The sequence below is a fragment of the Phoxinus phoxinus genome (assembly GCF_949152265.1).
Source record: "Phoxinus phoxinus genome assembly, chromosome: 14".
In the NCBI taxonomy this organism is placed as follows: domain Eukaryota; kingdom Metazoa; phylum Chordata; class Actinopteri; order Cypriniformes; family Leuciscidae; genus Phoxinus; species Phoxinus phoxinus.
This window is the reverse complement of record NC_136889.1, coordinates 15217405-15236620: the sequence shown is the minus strand read 5'-3', so window position 1 is coordinate 15236620 and position 19216 is coordinate 15217405. Positions and strand designations below refer to the sequence as shown.

The 19216-nt window shown below is 36.1% G+C and overlaps 1 protein-coding gene across 1 annotated transcript in view; it reads right to left on the bottom strand.

The window, feature by feature from the left end:
- The window catches only part of slc24a3 (solute carrier family 24 member 3), a 68439-nt gene extending 60277 nt beyond the window's left edge, over positions 1-8162 (bottom strand). Inside the window, exon 1 of the mRNA XM_079634476.1 lies at positions 7616-8162. Within this exon, the coding sequence (XP_079490602.1) occupies positions 7616-7790 (175 nt within the window). The 5' untranslated portion in view covers positions 7791-8162. The remainder of the gene's footprint in view (positions 1-7615) is intronic.
- Between the last annotated feature and the right edge of the window lie 11054 nt (positions 8163-19216).

Genomic DNA, 19216 nt, shown 5'->3' with positions numbered 1-19216 from the left:
TTTAAAGGCGATTTTCTCAATGTTTTGATTGTTTTGCACCCTCAGATTCTAGATTTTTAAATAGTTGTATCTCGGCCAAATATTGTCCTATCCTAACAAACCATACATCAACGGAAATCTTATTTATTCAACTTGATGATGCTCCAATCAATTTACAACAAATGAAACCTAGTCCTGCCATACATTTTTACTTGTTGAATATGCTTTCACAGAAGTAAAATGGTTTGCATATAGGTGTGTTCAAATTGAAGCGGCGGTGAACAGACCGATCAGTGTACAGATGACATCAAAGTACCGCGAGAGCGATTAGAGAGCAGACGGTACACTGAGTAGTACACTGTACTTTGATGTCATGCATCGATCAGTCTGCGCAGCGCCACTTCAAGTCAAACACACCTATTCTTAGACTCCTGGATTCAATTCATTTATCATGGAATTGTCTTTGACGGCACGGTGAAATACAGTGCTACCAACGCTATACAAGCAACCACTGGACAGGATTTTTAAACATCTTGTGACAATTCTTCCATCATGGCTCCACCAATTCAAATCCACCTTTATTTCTATTCATTTTGGTTTTATAGTAATTAAATAGACCAGCTCAAGTCGAGTCTTATGCTGGAGCACATGCAGACAGAAAGCCAAATTTGTTAGCCTATCTTGCTCAAGGTTTATGTTAACTTTTGTAAACAGCTCAGCACAGTCAACAACAATGTCACTTCATCATGATGGTCTGTAATATACATTTGCCATATATGGAGATATGTAGGGAACACTTAAAAAATGATGGTCATTACTTTAGACTGAAAATATCAAACCAGGTGGCATCTGCAAACAAATGATGCTAGAGTTTTCCTTTTTGAGAAGTATCGCACTCGTAAAGTGTGCTTGTGCTATCTTTCTCTACAAATAAATGGCACTTTTGTTTTGACATTTTGTTATATATTGCAATGACATTCACACATTTTTAGCTGTGGCTTGCTTGTCCAAATACCTATGAGGTCACTGTGTGTATATTGTTTACTTTGTTGCTCCTCTACAAAACATCTACATGATAGTGTTGATTTTTCAACTTATTAATGGACAAGAAACTTATCATGATGTAAACAGACTACTGAGATAAATGCACATGTCAGTTCCTATTATTTCTATCACGTAAAAAAACGAGTGAGCTATATTTCAGCCTTTAAAATATGTGCAGTGCCTCTTCTTTAAGCTTGAAAGATTCACATTATTGAGTCCCCTGCTGTACATTTAAACTGCGTTGAGATGATTTTTGTAATCAGTGTTTGAACGGGGAGCTTAATTGCCAACTGTGATGTACTGAAAGATGAGCCATTATTTGCTCTTCACACTTGATCAAATGACTGGATGGTTTTTATTCACTGTGAACACATCTCAGAAAATCTGCAGAAACGACAGCCTGTGCTTCGTATATTTAGTGCTGGGACTCTGCTTTAACAAGTAAAGCCATGTTTTAAACAGAATTGTGAATGATTAGTGAGCTGTGAGCTGTCAAAGGCATATAAAGAGAGGCTGGTTTGGTGTGTAAGCATGATGGATTTTGTAGGTGATGGTGCACCAGACAACAACATCACTGGCTCCATTCATCAGCTCAAGCGAAAGCTAAACTGCCTAGTCAGTATTTTACAGCTGACAGAAAATATTCAGTTCATGTCAGTGGATATTACAATGAGAATAACACTATATATCTCTCCTGATAAATGGCAATACCATGCTGTTGTTTTGAATTCATTTAGCATTATGTAACCTTCAGAAGTCTTTAGCGATGCTCTGATTAAAAAAAAATATTTCTGATCAAATTATGTTCTTTATTTTCATGGTTGAAAACTAATAAATAATGATACTAAAAATCTACACATTTTGTAAAATAAAATACAAATAATGACAATTGTTTTGTCAGTGGAAAATCAAAATTGTGATTATTAAGTGAATTTAACATTAATGTGCAGTGTTATACAGATTTGTAAAAAAAAAAAAAAAGTTATTATATAATGAAGGCTCAACAAATAGCCTAATGCTTAAATCTTTGCACTACTTAAGTCATAGTTTACTCACCCTGGAGAGAGTATTTTTTAAAAAGCTTGATGCTGGTCACTTTTTACTGCCATTATATGGATGAGTGCAAGCATGACATTTTTGTAAAAATTCTCCTTTTGTGGTCCATAAAAGTAAGTAGGGCATACTGCATTAGAACAACAACAGGGTGAGGAAATGATGACTTCATTTTCATTTTAGGGTTGACAATCCCTTTAAGTTAGTGCCCGATGATGGCTAAAGTAACCTATGATCTATAAAAATAAGAGTTCAAATTAAATATGTGATATCAGATGATAAATATATCTGGATATTACTGACCAATAGGCTACCAACAAATCAAAAACTGAATGATAACTCCAGAATATATCATAATATTATATGGAACACTTAATTTACAGTGCCACCTAATATCCTGAGCATAGGCTTCAATGACTACAAATCTGTAACTTACCCTGTTAGACATCTGACATTCGCACATTTTCCAAACCCTCAATTTGTCTGTGCGATATAGAATTACAATTACAGCACTGATCCATCTCATGTCATCCATCTGGAACCAGCTTGATGTCAGGCTTGTGGCCCAGCGAGGTGTAAAACTAGCTAAAATAATGAACTGCTCTGCTCCAAAAGAGACTAAAGGTGTGGACCAGTGTGGATGATAAATGAGCTGGTCATAAGAGAATGAGAGAGAGAGAGAGAGAGAGAGAGTTAAGAACAACAAGAAGTAATCCTAGTTGGAAAGCTATGCAAAAATCAATTAAGCAGCCAGGTCACCTATAAAAAACAGATAAACAATTTCTTGCAATTTCATATGTACGTCTAACAGCTCACTCAGAATTTCCACCAACAACGTTCAATACACAATTGAAGTTTCAAACTTGCAAGGCAATGAACATGATCAATGATTGCAACATTTAGTGAATATGCAACATTAGCTTGAAGGGGGAACTAAAAAGTTCAGTCAAATGACTTTCATTCATGACTTTTATTAATTTGAACGTAATTCAGCCATTTTGCTGAGAACCAGAGCCTTTTCAGGGGTTCTATTGTCCACAGTTCACGTGACGCATAGAAAAATGGAAGATTCAGTCATTTGAACCAATGTCAAGGACACTCCAAGTGAAAAAAATAATAATATTAATTATTGAGGCTGGTACATATTTTATATCTATGTATATAACATTTGACAACCATAAATTGTCACAATAATTATCTTAATTTTTTAACAGTATTTCTATTGTTTTATCATTTATAGCCTGAAACATGTATTGTAAAATATTGACATAAAACATTTGCTTGTGTTGCCTTACTTTAGAAATTTCTATAGGTTTAATAACTATATCCATATAAGGCAGCATAAATTAGTAAGGGCTCACAAACATTACACAACAGCCAGAGACTGAGACTTCAACTGAGAAAAAACTAAACCTAAAGAGATCAGGTTTATCTAGTGCTGTGCATTTCTTAAACCTGTTAGAGAAAGTGTTGCGAAATTTGAACCAAAACATGCCAAACCTCTCCAGTATTGTCCAACATAATCCTAAACAATAGGAAGATCTAACATTTTGTTCATTTTTCTTTCTTTCACTTTTTCTTCCAGATGAAAGCATGCCATGCATGAACATGAGGTACCTGGGAGCATCTGGGCACACAGGGAACATTAATTGACGTCAAAAGCCCCATTTGGCCAGGAAAACATTATTTTTCTCAAACAACCTCAGCTAAAAATGTGGTGCGTACTGTTTTCGCTTACTCGGAGGAGATATTTTATCTGAATATTTATATATATAATCTTTTCATTTATATGCATTTAATATTAAACATAATTATTAACATGACTTTCATTGAATATTGTATCAATGAAATTATAAATGTCACCATTATAAATGTAGACGTTTTTGTCAAAATGTTTCTGGCAAAATGAAGAAAGAAAAGAGGAAGAAAAAAAAAACTATAGATTTCCAAATCATTCCGTCCGAATCAGTACATGACATCACAGATGTCCTCTGGTAATAATTTGACTCAAGCCGTTTGAAAAACTAATCCTGTCCAAATAGTGCAAGAGAGAGATAAGGATATTGAGAAATGAGAGCGAGAGAGCACAAGAGAGAGAAAGAAAATGGGGGACAGAAGAAACGATTTAAATAAATAAATGGATCAATCAATCAATAAAATCAGTGTCTCAAAAAAAAACAACAATAAAGAAGCTCAGAGGCTTGGCTAGCTGGCCCAAATGCAGACAGCATGTCTGTCAGAGCCAGTCAGCAACTGACAGAGAAGTCACTTTATATCAGTGTCTGTTCTGGCTGGCAGGCCACTCAGTTCTCCCTGCCTTTACCATTCCCTATTCTTCCCTCCAAATCCACCTCTTCACTTTCTCTTCATTTGCTTTCCCTCATGGCATTTGCTAAATGGCAGCTTCCTATATGAAAACACTGTACATGTAAATGAAATGCTCTATCCATTTTATCCAACAGCCTTAAAGGGGTCATATGATGCCATTTCATGTTTTCCTTTTTCCTTAGTGTGTTAAGCTGTTTGTCCATGTATACGATCTGCCAAGTTGCAAAGCTCAAAGTCTCCCACAAAAGATTTATTCTATCTAAAAGATAAGGCAGATCCAGACTTAGCTAAAAGGCCTCGATTGAATTCTTCCTCACATGCCTACGTCACTATGTGGAAATACCGTATTTGCATAATGCCGCCCAAATGCATACGCTAAGAAAGAAGGCGTGACTTCAGTTATCGTAGTAGCGTTGTCTCCGCAATGTCGACAACGACAAGACTGTGTGTTTCTATGCGGAAGCAAAAGCACTTTATTTGGCCTTCCGAAAGTGGACGCAATTAGGAATCAATGGTTAAGATTTATTTACAACACTGTTCCAGAACAGTAAAGTTTGTGTGTGTGCAGCGCATTTTATGCAGGACAGTTTCCTGAACCTGGGAGAGCACAAGGCCGGCTGTGCACAAAGGCTATTTCTAAAAATAAATGGGTCAATTTCAACTTAGCTAGGGCAATCTGGCGCTTCTGAATCAGAGCCTGTATGTTTTATTATTTGTTAAAGTATTTGCTATTGACTGTTGAAATGCAGAGATTTGTGCAGTGTATAGAGTAACGCATATTGTTTGATCGTTATACGATCAAAATTGCAGAGATGGATTTATGTTGGCAAACGCGGTATTCTCTGTTCTCCGCTTATAACTTGGTGTTAACATGACAAAGGTGCACTACGTGTTCTGTTTTACACTGGCCGCTCAAGCAGAGCTGAAGCAGCACACATCACATTGTGCTTTCACACTGGCGGCGTTTGTCAGCTGAACCGCGGCTTGTGTACTGTAAATACAGACGAGTATCAGGTTCAGATCGATCGGCTTGGTCATCTTAATTTTCAGAATCTGACTCGGGCTTAAACTGATATGGTAAAACTGATGACATTGTTAACTGTCTTTATAATTGCTTAAGAATCTGAAGCTTGCGATTATGGTAAGGGATATTACACATGCGTTTTCGGAAGGAGGGTCCTTGTAGAAATTGAAGTGTTTTAGAAAGACTGGGCATAGAGGAGCTACAATAATGTACATTATGTGAAAAAAATATATATTTTTTGAACATTAAAGCATTTTAACATATTCTATTACGCAAAACTCAAAATAACGATCTTTCAAAATAGAATTAAATGACCCTTTTAATGTAATGTACACAGAGCTGTCAAGATTATGTTATACAACAAGATTATCTTTAAATGCTGTGCCCTTAAGTGAACATGCAGAGCATTATATGAAAATATATTTTGTTTTGTATGTCAGGGTACATGACAGATGTACACATCCTGAATGGTTTTTCAAAAGGGTTATATTTAATAGTAAGATTCTTATGAAGAGTCATTATTTATGTGCTGAGTTCCACAGATACGAATGGACAGATGGAGTGTGTGTGGACGGATTCAGATTGCACGGTATCATGGATCAGGGAGCGGAAAAATCTAGACAAGCTGATAAGAAAAGCCCCTATGCCAATATTTGCCAACTTTTAAGGAGACAACTTCATGCAAGTCCTACAATGTCGCTATAATGTAAACATGAGTGGTAGAAATGCTTTTAACAAGCATGCAAAAAAGGTACAGACACTGTTAATGTCTCTGAGATTAACTGCCACATTGTCCTGACTCAAGTTTTAACAAATTAGTGATGCAGTACACCTCTTTATGTTATAATATATAGAGATGACTGAGATCATCAAGGATCCCTGGGTCAGTTAACGATCATTTATGTTCCGCTCTAAAGAACTCCTTCAGTGTGTGTGAATCAGTGGGTTAACCACTGGCTTACTACAATCCATTATGGATCAGAACCCTAACATTATCAGCATTGTGGGAGAAAACTGCCCTGCGACAGATCCACCTATTATTAAACACAGATGTTCAAAACACTTTACTCAGAAAGCTACATCCACATCACAAGTACGTAACACTAGCACGATTGTATTCATGACAAAAATGTATCTAAATCACGGTGAAATTGAACAGCTAACATGTTAGATTATCTTCTAAAACAGCATGTGATTCTCTAAAATGATTAATAATAATTGTATAGATGTCTCAAGAGTTAATTGTTTGATTATGGCTGTCTCAAATGGATTTTAGTACTAGTACGCTTCTCAGAATAGTTAATATTGTGAGTAAAGTTCTTTAAAATAATGAACAGTCTTGAGTATGGCTCTCTAAAATGATTAATAGAGTAACTACGGCTGTCTACAATTGTTAATTGTAGTAGGGTTCACTAAAATGGTTGGCATATCTCTAGTTTATAGTTCTAACACAGATCTCCAAAATGGTAAGAATATGACTCTTTAAAATAGTCAGCAGTACACCTCTCTAAAACGATTAGGCCTACTTGAGTGTTCACTACTTGAATGGTTAACAGTAACAAGCTCGGTTTTAAGTACACCTCTCTAAACGGTTAAATGTGTGAGTACAACTGTTTATAATACAGTAGATTGAGTAAAACAGTTTAGTGTTAGTATATGGTTCTCTCCGAAACGGTTAACATTGTAGCTACGTATGGTATGGTTCTTTAACTTTCGGCTTGCCTAAGACAGTTCATTGTAAGAGTGCAGTGCACTCTAATAGTTAAAGTGTGAGTATACAGCTGTCTAGAATGATATGATAAACAGTTATCTAACTGCTCTCTAAAACAGTTTATAGCTAGTGTGTCATACGGTTCTCCAAAATGTTATGAGTACGGTTCATTAAAATGTTTAAGTCTTAAGTACGGCTAAAATGGTATGCTATATGACTCTTTAAAAAGTGCGAGCATGCTTATCTAAAACAGTTGTGAAATTCTGCAAACTTTTAACTGTTTCAGAAATCCATCCATTATGGAACAGTTAAGAGTGATTCTGCATGTCCCCCTTTAAAAGTCGTTGCAATGTTGCGAGTACGGTTCTCTACTAAAACAGTTCCGAGTGCGAGTATGATTCTCCCGTAAAACTTTCCATTACCCCCCTCCGCTTTCACAAACACACATTCCTGACAAATACTGAACCGAAACTCACCGGATTTCTCGGCCAAACTAGACAAGCCGGACACCGCCAGCAGCAGCAGCCCGATGAAGCACATCTGTCCCCCGAACAACTCCTTGCGCTTTTTCCTCCGCGCTTTGATCTTCTTCTGCTGGAGCATCACTTGCAGCGGTCGAGTCCACACGCGAACACACGCATCCCCATCCATCACCACAGCTCGACACAGCTACAAATGTGACAAATACAGACAGATATGGTGCGACTGAGAGTTTTAAGCCTGACGATTAAACGCCGAACGACTGACGTGTGCTTGTTGCGTTGACGAGAATATTCCCCTATATGACTTCAAATTGTAATGTGGTGAAATAAAGATGCTGCGCGCGCCCCATGGATGCGTCAGTTTGGTGCCAGTTCTCTCAGGACACAAACTGCTGCTGCTGAGAGAGATTGAGGATGTAGAGGAGGAGAGAGCAAGAGAGGGAGGGGTGAAAGTAAGGAAGTGAACGCAGTCAGAGAGAGAGAGAGAGAGCGAGAAACTGGAACGCAGCTGTTAGTGATGAGTCGTTCGCGAACGAGTCGGACTCGGCTCTATGAGCCGGTTCATTTAAGTGAACAAGTGATTCTTTTTTCATAAATAATGCATTGCTCATTAGTAGTAATGCATCACTGGTTTTAATGGTGGAATACAGTACCTAGTATGAAGTCCATGCATAGAGAGAGAGAGAGAGAGAGAGAGAGAGAGAGAGAGAGAGAGAGAGAGAGAGAGGTCAGTTGTTGGTGGTTTTAAAACAGTGGTTCTCAACTGGTGGAGACGCGGCCCACTAGGGGGCCCCAGTGATCCTAGGGGCCATGAGATAACTTAAAATTAATTAAATTAAAATATATTAATATAATTATTTCATTTTATTATTAATACGTTAATCTAGCGCAATATATTTTTGCAAAGTATGTTTGCAGAAATGTATCTTAGTCTGATTTTCCGCAAACAAACACTTTGCTCATTGCCACCCTAGCATTTTGCTGGTTTGTTAGCTGATACATGGCATAACATACTGTATGCTGTCATGAATTACTGTCAGTGTCAAACTACAAATCTTTAAAAAAATGTTTTATGAACATCACTAATTGACACTAAACGAGATGCGCCGTAAATACTAGGCCTAGTAGAGAGCAGGGCTACAGTGTATAGTTGTCACAAGGTGTAGCCTAATTAAGAATTAACGTAAGGTTTTGTGTCAAAAGTCCAATTACACAAATATTTGTTTTCTCTATAGCAGTAATTTGGTATAGTTTCCAACATCTAGTAGTTTAAAAGCTTTTTACATTTTTTTTTTTTAGTAAATTCTGTTCTCAAAAACAACAAAAGATTTTTGCTATAGATGTTGGGTAAAATAAAACCAGAATATGTTCAGACTTACATTCAGACTTTGTTCTCAGGACAAGGTTATTTTTTTATAAATAACAGATTGGGGCAAGTTGTCACCTGTTTTATTGGTATTTTTTGTTTTAAATGTTATACATTTATACAATCTATCAATTACAGGTTAATGACCAAAACAGTGATTTGATATTTTGTACTGTATCTCTTTTTACTAGCAGGTTCAATTGTGACAACTTACCCCAAATATCGAGACAACAGAGGTCACTGTCTGTTAAATGAACTGTATATTTTTCATCTATTCTCACAAACTAGAGTCACAGCAGTTCTTATCATGCACCATATACTTTTTTCTGAGTTTGTCTCGACTGTACAAACCTCAAAACCACACAGCAGCAAATTTTGCAGCTATTGCCTTTTATATTTACCTGGATTTTGTTTTTTCCCCCTCCCTGAAATATGTTAAACACTGCAGGGAAAGAGCTGCTTGGTGCTCTGTGTTCCCTTCATCAAATACTGAGCACTGTTCGAGCCAGCACTGTGTCAGCAGCTGGGTCGGCTCCCACTGACCACATGGCTTGCCATCTAATGCCAATGCTAAGACAACAATGCACTTTTTTTATGGAGGGAAGTGAAAAGTGGGCGATGAGCCTATTGTATTAAACTGGACCACGGTGCAATGGGCACTTACTGACAGATTGGGTGTAATCTCTGTCCATATACAGTAGCTGAAGAGTTTCAGATTCTCCAGTGGGACCGGCTGAATGGTGGCTGAAGTCGGTTTTTGCAATCAATTTGCATTAGCAAAGAGGGGCAGAGTGGGAACATATTGTCTGGTTATTTTACCTAACATTTACACAGAATGGTGGATTAAAACAAGGCAGCATCAGCTCTTCAGCCACTGTTTACCCAGTATATGTGGCATTGGTCCTTTTCCAGCCCCCCTTCCTCGTACGCTTTCATCTACTATAGCTTCTGATCTGTTCTTCACCTGTTTCTCTCCCCCCTCTCTCTTTCTCTCTGGCATGAATCAGTGCGTAATTCAGTTTGTCTTTTGATGTGCTATTAGCCTCATATTGTCTTGATGTTCTATATCCATCTGTGTTGTAATTGTTTACCAATAAAATATTTTTTTCCACGCCTTTGATCACCACAGTCGGTTCTTTAATATGCGTTTAAAAAGGTCTGAATGCAGCAGGCAGAATCACTATGTAAATATCACGTGTTTCATGAGAACCGTTGGATGCCGTAGGTGGATTTTCCATAATGACATGAGTGAATCACAATGACGGTAACATCTTTGAATGAGAAAACCCCTTGATCGATGGTCACAGTGTCAACCGTTAGATCCCATGACATAAACCAGATTTACAGTTATTATAGATTTGCATTCGTTCTGTCCATTCATGCTGCCAAGTTATTTAAGTGTCTGTATAAATACCTCTAATATTCCAGCTTTAAAGAAATAAGTGGTTATAGCAGTTTTCCTTTGCCAACGGTTGGCTAACGGAAAACTGCTATTAACCACTTATTTCATTAAAGCTGGGATATTGGAAAGAAACCAAAGAAAGTTAAAATATGAATATTGCGTGAAATGGAGCATCATAGATGAACAAAGCAGGCCTGGATAAATTACATTAGGCTAAAATAGGAGACAAATCAGTGTAGATGTTTGTGCAGAGCTTAAACACAGACGCAAACACTGCTTTGTGGCACTTAGTGAATGGCATGTAAAATGTGATGGACGGAGAAACATTCTGTGTTTGGTTAACCCTGAGATAATTGTCTGAGATCATGTTACGTCATCATAGAGATGTGAGATGACTGGCTCACAACAATGCATTACTATTTCGTATAAGCCTCTATATTTCAAATAGGGACCATGTTACAATCATACTAAAGTAATACTGTTTTGAACATTGGTCAGGGCACTGATATGAAAAGTTTCCTGACATGCACGTTGTCATTCATCTATCTGGTGACATCTCTTTATTAGTTTCTCTCACCTATTTACGAAGTAACTTTGATTTAGAGATTAGCGCTTTATTATACAAAAATGACTTAAAGCAAAGTCATTGTAAGGACAATCCAGAATTTTCCATCCCTTCCCAAAAGTGTCTCAGCGACTCAGTCTCTTCAGTCAGATGGTAACATCCAATAGAAATAGGACTCAAAACATTATGAATGCATTAAACCATTGTTCTGCCTTCAGTTTGGCAAAATATATCAAACTGTGTGATATTATAAATCCATTTTATACACAGTCCATTCACATACTTTAGATCAGGATGGCTATATCAGTTTGCTTTGCTTCACAGTAATAATAATAGTAATAATCTGCGTAGCCTCGCAGATACATTTTATATCAATTTGTAGGCATAATGACAACAAACAAAGACAAACATTGTGAAGTGACACAGATATTATTTTACCTGTGGTATATCACAGCTGTCATTTCATGATATCAACAGCTAAGAGAAAGAAGCTGCCTCACTTAGCCAACATAATTTTTCTCATAACTTATTCATTTCTATTGGTCACACATGACTGAAGCCCAATCAATAACAAAGTGAAACAGTGGAATTTAGAGGGGCCAGAGGCCAAATTTAGAGAATGTTTGAATAAAAAAACGATGTCGCATCCAGATAATTACAAACAAAGAGATGAGTATTAGCACACTCTTTCAGTTGAGTGGGGAAATTTCGACTGTACTACTGGATATATATAAACTGAGGCAAAGGCTTCAGCAGAGAGCAAGACAAATTACTCGGACACACAGAGGTGCTCTGATTCACCATCAAGGACACAGAGAAAAGCACGTAGATATGGATTAGCAATGTGTATTATCATGGAATAGATTTCCACCTCTCTTATTAGATATAACATTTTACCATCTAACAATGATTTTAATGAACTTATTGTTAGCTTAAATTCTGTACATGTCTAACTCAAGGCTTATGCAAAGACTATGTGGGAATCAAACTGATTCTCCCTCCTTGATGTTCAGTCTTCTAACGTTTTTGCGTTGGCATTTAAAAGAACAAATACTTCAAATAAATCGTATTGATTTCTATGATGTCCCCAGAAAGTGTCAATTTCTGTTTGTCTTTGATGTTGTTTTATGGCCCCTCCTTTGATATAACTAGCTACAAAATCACTGTCTTTACAATTCACATTATGTAATAGACATATACATATGCATACACAATCAGACCATCTTACATTTTTTTTCTTGTTAAATGGCAGATGTTTCCCATTGAGAAGGATGAAGATGAAAGTTGTTTGCAAAGGTTTCAGGAAGCACCTGCCTCTGATCTGATGCCCAGTGGAGAAATTGACTGGTGGTTTTTATTAAAGAACAGGAGCAGAGATAGCAGCTATGCTACTCTCACACTATACAGTTGTGGTCAAAATGTTCAGCCCCCTTGGTGAATATGATCAAAGATGGCTGTAAAAATGAATCTGCATGGTTTGTCCTTTTGATATTTCATTAAAAAAATTCACACAAAAAATGGAACCTTTCATTTAAGTAAAATAATTGAAAGTGTGGGGAAAATCACATATGTGTTTTTCTCCAAAACATGGTGGCCAAAATTAATGGCACCCTTAGATTTTTTTATGAGTAAAGTATCTCTGAAGTGTATTTCCATTAATTTTTTCATTTTTCAGCACACCATGGTGACTAGGAACATGAAATTGTCCAGCCATGACTTATTGTTCCACAGAAGAATAAATATAAGGAAACACATAGGCCAAATTCCCTTGATCATCCTTCACAAGGGGTAAAACCAAAGAATATAGTTCTGATGTGCAGCAAAAGATTGTTGAGCTTCACAAAATAGAAAGTGGCTGTAAGAAAATAGCTAAAGCATTGACAATATCAATTTCCACCATCACAGGGCAAGAAGTTCCAATCAACAAAATATGTCACAAATCTGCCTGGATGAGGATGTGTGTCTATATTGTCCCCATGCACGGTGAGGAGGAGAGTTTGAGTGGCCAAAGACTCTCCAAGGATCACAGATGGAGTATTGCAGAGATCAGTTGAGTCTTGGGGTCAGAAAGCCTAATCTTTTTTATATCAAACAACACCTATATCACAACATGCTGTTTGGGAGGGTTTCAAGAAAAATCCTCCTCGCTCATCCAAAAACACACTCCAGCATATTCAGTTGTCAGACACAACTGGACCGGATTCTATGGTCAGATAGTTCTTTGGCAGCAAACCCACCAGATGGGATTGGTGCACACAGGGATAAAAAGTACCACATACCCACGTTTTAAATATACTGGTTCTTTAATGTTGTGGGCATATTTTTCTGCTGGAGGTCCTGGACATCTTGTGTAGATACATGGCATCATGGATTCTAGCAAATACCAACAGATAAAAAATCAAAACCTGACTGCTTCTGCTAGAAATCTTATAATGGTCCGTGGTTGGATCATCCATCAGGACAATGTTCCAAAACAAACATCAAAATCAACACAAAAATGGGTAACTGAGCACAAAATGAAGCTTCAGCCATGACCATCAGTCCCCTGACCTGAACCCTATAGAAAATAATGAGTGGGCTGAACTGAAGAGAAGAACCACCAACATGGAGCTGTGATTCTGAAGGATCTGGAGAGATTCCGAATAAAGGAATGGTCTCTGATCTCTTGTCAGATGTTCCCCAAACTCATCAGGAACTTTAGGAGAAAAATCAGAACTGTTATCTTGGGAAAAGCAGGTTGAAAAAATAATTGAATAAAAGGGTGCCAATAATTGTGGTCAACAATTGTGGTTGGAGAAAAACATTTATTTCATAAAGAGATTTTGCCCACATTGTCAATTATTTTACTTCAATGAAAGGTTAGATATTTTTGATAAAAATAAAATAAAAAATAAAGATTTAAAAAGAAGGAGTAACAATGCAGATTTATTTTTAGAGGCTTCTTTATTCATATTTATCAAGGGTGCCAATAATTCTGACCACAACTGTATATGCTAAACAAAAACAAGAACAGGGGTAGCCTATACTGTAGGCTACATGATAATTGAGGAACTAACTAGACCAGGGGAGGGGACTAGGACAGAACCAGCTGTGCAAAGTTGAGGACCAGGTGTGCAATATTACCAAGAAACTGGAGAAACCTACGTTAGCATTCCCATTAATCTCAACGGCAGTTGCTCAGGTATGGATAATTTGAAGATTGTAGGCTATCAGTGCTTTCTACAAAATATGGTATTAAAATAAAAAGCACAGCATTAACAAATTACACAGATTTTAAATCAAAGTTAAAAGAATACTGACCAATACAGCGGCAATAAGGATAAATGTATGAGATGAATCTTAGAGAGAGATAGAGAGAGATGAGAAAATCATTCTTAATGACCAGCCAGGATTACTACATTACACGCACAGAAACACATGCAGACACACTAATTTTCTGCCTCTTTCTATTCTTTTGTTTTTCTTAAAGCTAATCCACTGCAGCTATTTGCACTTGTTCAATTGACACCTTTTCCCCTCCTCCTACTGCACTGAAATTAGTGAGAGGTGGTTTCTGGGTAGTTGACCTGAGGTTAAAAACATCTCTCTATAATATGGTGTGATGCTCTGGATGCTTAATCCTCCTGGGCTTTGAGGGATTATTCTCTCTTTTTCTATCTCATGTGCTTTCTCGTTGACTCAGTCCTTCCGTTATCGAGCACATTCATCCCTCCATTGTCTAACCTCACAAGGTTCATTCAAAACATTTTATGTCTAACATCCAAGCATTTTATGTCTATATGTATCCTGCTTTTCTGTAAATTAACTAAGACGCCCACCCACAGACACACACAATCAAAGCTTTAGCAATTAAGCAGTGATTTCTTTTAAAGTTTCCAAAATGATCGATATTACCCAATCCAGACTGCTCCTAAAACAGCTTTCATCTCTGTTAAACTTGAGCTTAATAACCATAATCGAGAATCCTATTTCAATCCTATTCACTCTAGTTCAATCTCACACACTGTCATCTAAATCCTCTCATCATCTTCCAAACCACTTCAAGTTTTCACTGTCAAGTTTATTTACAATTTTTTTTTCCTCCAAGAGTGCATTAAAGTATTCTGTTTCTGAAAAAGAGCCCTTCTTTTCTTTTAAACAAGCCTCGATTTTCCACTGTCAAGTTATCAATTCCCTCATCACATCAAAGATCTGTGGTGATTACTGTAACTCATGCCTGTCTCCCCAGTGGGGGACAAAAGACACCTATTGACACACACATCATTCACAATGTCAATATGGATAGTCAGTTTTACCAGAGAAGCCCTATTACGGAACTTCAGACGAAAAGAAAGAAAGAATCACAGTTTTCATACTAATATTTACGAATGTGTCCTTAACACCCTTGTGAAAAAGAAGTGTGCTTAATTGTATTGAAAGCGTACTTTTTTTGTGCTTAATATCATAAAAGTATACTTTTTGAAAAGTGCACTTGCAGATAATATAATATAGTTCAAATGAAATACCACTTAAGTGTACTTAAAGGGAATGCACTTTAATGACAATATTTCTTAACACACTTAAGTGCACTTTTTACAAATGCACTTTGTAATAATGTCTAATTAAGTTTAACTTAAAGTAAGTACACTTTCATCACAATATTTCTTAACACACTTAAGTGCACTTTTTACAAATGCACTTTGTAATAATGTCTAATTAAGTTTAACTTAAAGTAAGTACACTTTCATCACAATATTTCTTAACACACTTAAGTGCACTTTTTACAAATGCACTTTGTAATAATGTCTAATTAAGTTTAACTTAAAGTAAGTACACTTTCATCACAATATTTCTTAACACACTTAAGTGCACTTTTTACAAATGCACTTTGTAATAATGTCTAATTAAGTTTAACTTAAAGTAAGTACACTTTCATCACAATATTTCTTAACACACTTAAGTGCACTTTTTACAAATGCACTTTGTAATAATGTCTAATTAAGTTTAACTTAAAGTAAGTACACTTTCATCACAATATTTCTTAACACACTTAAGTGCACTTTTTACAAATGCACTTTGTAATAATGTCTAATTAAGTTTACCTTAAAGTAAGTACACTTTCATCACAATATTTATAAACACACTTAAGTGTACTTTTTACAAATGCACTTTGTTATAATGTCTAATTAAGTTTAACTTAAAGTAAGTACACTTTCATCACAATATTTCTTAACACACTTAAGTGCACTTTTCACAAATGCACTTTGTTATAATGTCTAATTAAGTTTAACTTAAAGTAAGTACACTTTCATGACAATATTTCTAAACACACGTAAGTGCATGTTTTAAAAAGGCACGTTGTAATAATGTCTAATTAAGTTTTACTTAAACAGTTATTTTGATGTATTGACTAATATACTAAATAAAAGAATAATTTTTAATGGAAAATATGAAAAAAATTATTGTTTTTAATTTCAACTCAAGTGTGTTTACTAATTATTTTGTTGATGTATTTTAAATGTGTTTAGTCTATAATATATTGTGTGCATTAATGCACTTGAAATGTATTTTTCCTCTAAACTGCAATACATTTGTTTATACAGTATACTCCAGTACAACTTATTGTTGACATTTTTATCACCAGCTTCTGCTCTATGAACTCAATTAAAAGTGTCAGTTTTCATAATATTTGACAATAAAATGTAATTTATGAGAGGAGTTCTTAATGTAATATTAATGTATTGTACTTTACATCTGTGTAGAGAATACTTTTAATATCATTATGTTGATCTAAGTAAATTAAACACATTTAGTTGTGAGCAAAGTTAAACAAATCTAAACAAAATTCAATTGCATTTAAATTCAGTTAAAATACATTTAATTTAAATTAGACTACACTACACTATAAAAATGATTGACTTTTAGTTAGGTGAATGAATCAAGTTTTGTGAACTTACAGAGTCTAACAACACAATGAGTTTGAACAGAAATTAAAAAGCTGAAATATAACCATGCATGAAATATATTAACTTTATTTAATGCGCATGCGCCAGAAATACTACGTCACGATGACGCACTACTTCACTAGAGTTTGAAAAATGCACTGTTATGTTTCTGTAATCGCGATTCGTGAGGAAAGGAAACTGAAGCTGCGCAATCAGGAAGAGAACGCCACGTTTGATTACAGATGAGACGTTATACTGCAATAATGAGTCAAGTAAGTATATCTTGATGCTTTCTTTATTTTAACATTTTCACCGTAACATGGCAGTTGTTATTGCGAGAGTGTAACACATTACATTATTTTCATCGCAGACAGACGCAATAGAGCTGGTAAGTCCCGCCCCTCCGTAAAACCCCGCTGGACCTCAAAGTTGAAAAAGCGTCAATGCAAGTGAATGGGAAAAAATAATTATTTTCTGGTCCCGTTTGAATTGTGCCATGAATGTGAACATATGTTGTCTGTGAATTTTTTATATAATCTTTCATGTTACAAGTTTGACAGTATATGGTACGATTCGTCGGCTAGCAGTTGTGGAAAAGACATAACGAGAAAGACTACATGTCGCCTATGTGACGTCACCCCATAAAGTTGACTTACCCGTGGTTTTCGCCAACCTCAACGATTTTGTCCTCTCCCTGAAAGAAGGCGGTGAAGTGCACCAAAGACACAGCCATGTCTAGCGGGATCCGTGAGCTAGAGCCGTGAGCTAGTGGTGTTGACGTTTCAAACGCGCCGAAAGCAGCGAAGAGTTGTAGTCCACAAAGTGCTCTCACACAAAGTCTACCCGTATCAAACTTCTACCCGCTAAATTGTAGCATTCTTCACACGAAAGATTATATAAAAAATTCAATGACAACATATGTTCACATTCATGGCACAATTCAAACGGGACCAGAAAATAATTATTTTTTCCCATTCACTTGCATTGACGCTTTTTCAACTTTGAGGTCCAGCGGGGTTAGCGGAGGGGGCGGGACTTACCAGCTCTATAGACTCGGGAGGTGAATTAATCAGTTTTTCAATAATTTATCTATGATTGCATTCTAATAATTTCTTACATCATAATATTTTCGCGTGTGGGTGTGTTCGACGAATTTGGCTGCTGAAAAAATATATAATTTAATTAAACCGACTTTTTAAATCATTTAAACATTACTAAATGACAAATTTGCTAAATACAGATCCAATATTGTAACACTCGAAGACATTTATATACATTTAATACATATAATCAATGTTATAACCACCATAAATATTTAATATATCACTCTAGAAATAATGCTTGTAATGTAGCATTATTTTTTTATTTTTGCATTTGAAGAGTGAGTTGTTCAGTTACTATTTGTTTTGGAATATGTTATTTTTTTGTGCTTATCTGGAGTTACACGTTCATTTTGCAGGATCAGTTCATTTGTGATTGGAGATACAGTGCAAGCGGTGTGGAATCACAGGCCTTTATTGATGAGGTGATGTTAACGTTACATAATTTGTCATGAATTGTTGCACAGACAGCACACCCTGATCAAGCTGAAACACTGCTATCAAGTCACTTACTATCCCTATAGCTTTTAAATACTTTAAATCTTCTCCATTTGTAAGTAATAAATTCCCACCTGTGCATTTACAGATGCCCCTATAATCATCATATATTTTACAGGTATCAAACCAAAGGAAGAGGGCCGCAGAATTGCTGTGTCAACCGTGGTACCAGTAAATACAGGAACATCCTTCATGAAGATTTGCACGGTAAGCTGAAACTTACAAGCCAAGATGAGGAAACGTTTGCATGGGTCTTGGGTATGGAAGTAAAATAATGGCAAATGTTTTTGAAACAAAAAAGCCTGTTGAATTGCACTACTTGAAAAAAAAAAATTCATTGCATTAACTATGCTTGCATTTTAATGCATTGTATTTTTAGGGATTGCATTGGGTTGAAATTTAAGCTGTGAATATTTCGATTAAAAACATTTCAAACCCATTTTCATTATTAAAAATCCAATAATCCATATTCACCTTTAATATTTTACTTCAAAAATATTCAAATGGTTTAAAAATGCAACCTATAATATTTAACAGGTGATTTTCGGTCAAAAAAATGTTTCCGCTTCGCAAATTCAGTGGTTCGAATTGGACAGTAAATTCAACTTTAACATCCAGGAACTGCTAGCCTGGAAATCCAGACCCAAATCCGAAAGATTAAGGGTCTGGCATTGAGTAATATAAATCACCCAACTCGAGGGGCGGCACCAAGCATGTATTTGAAAATCTCACTGCACGCA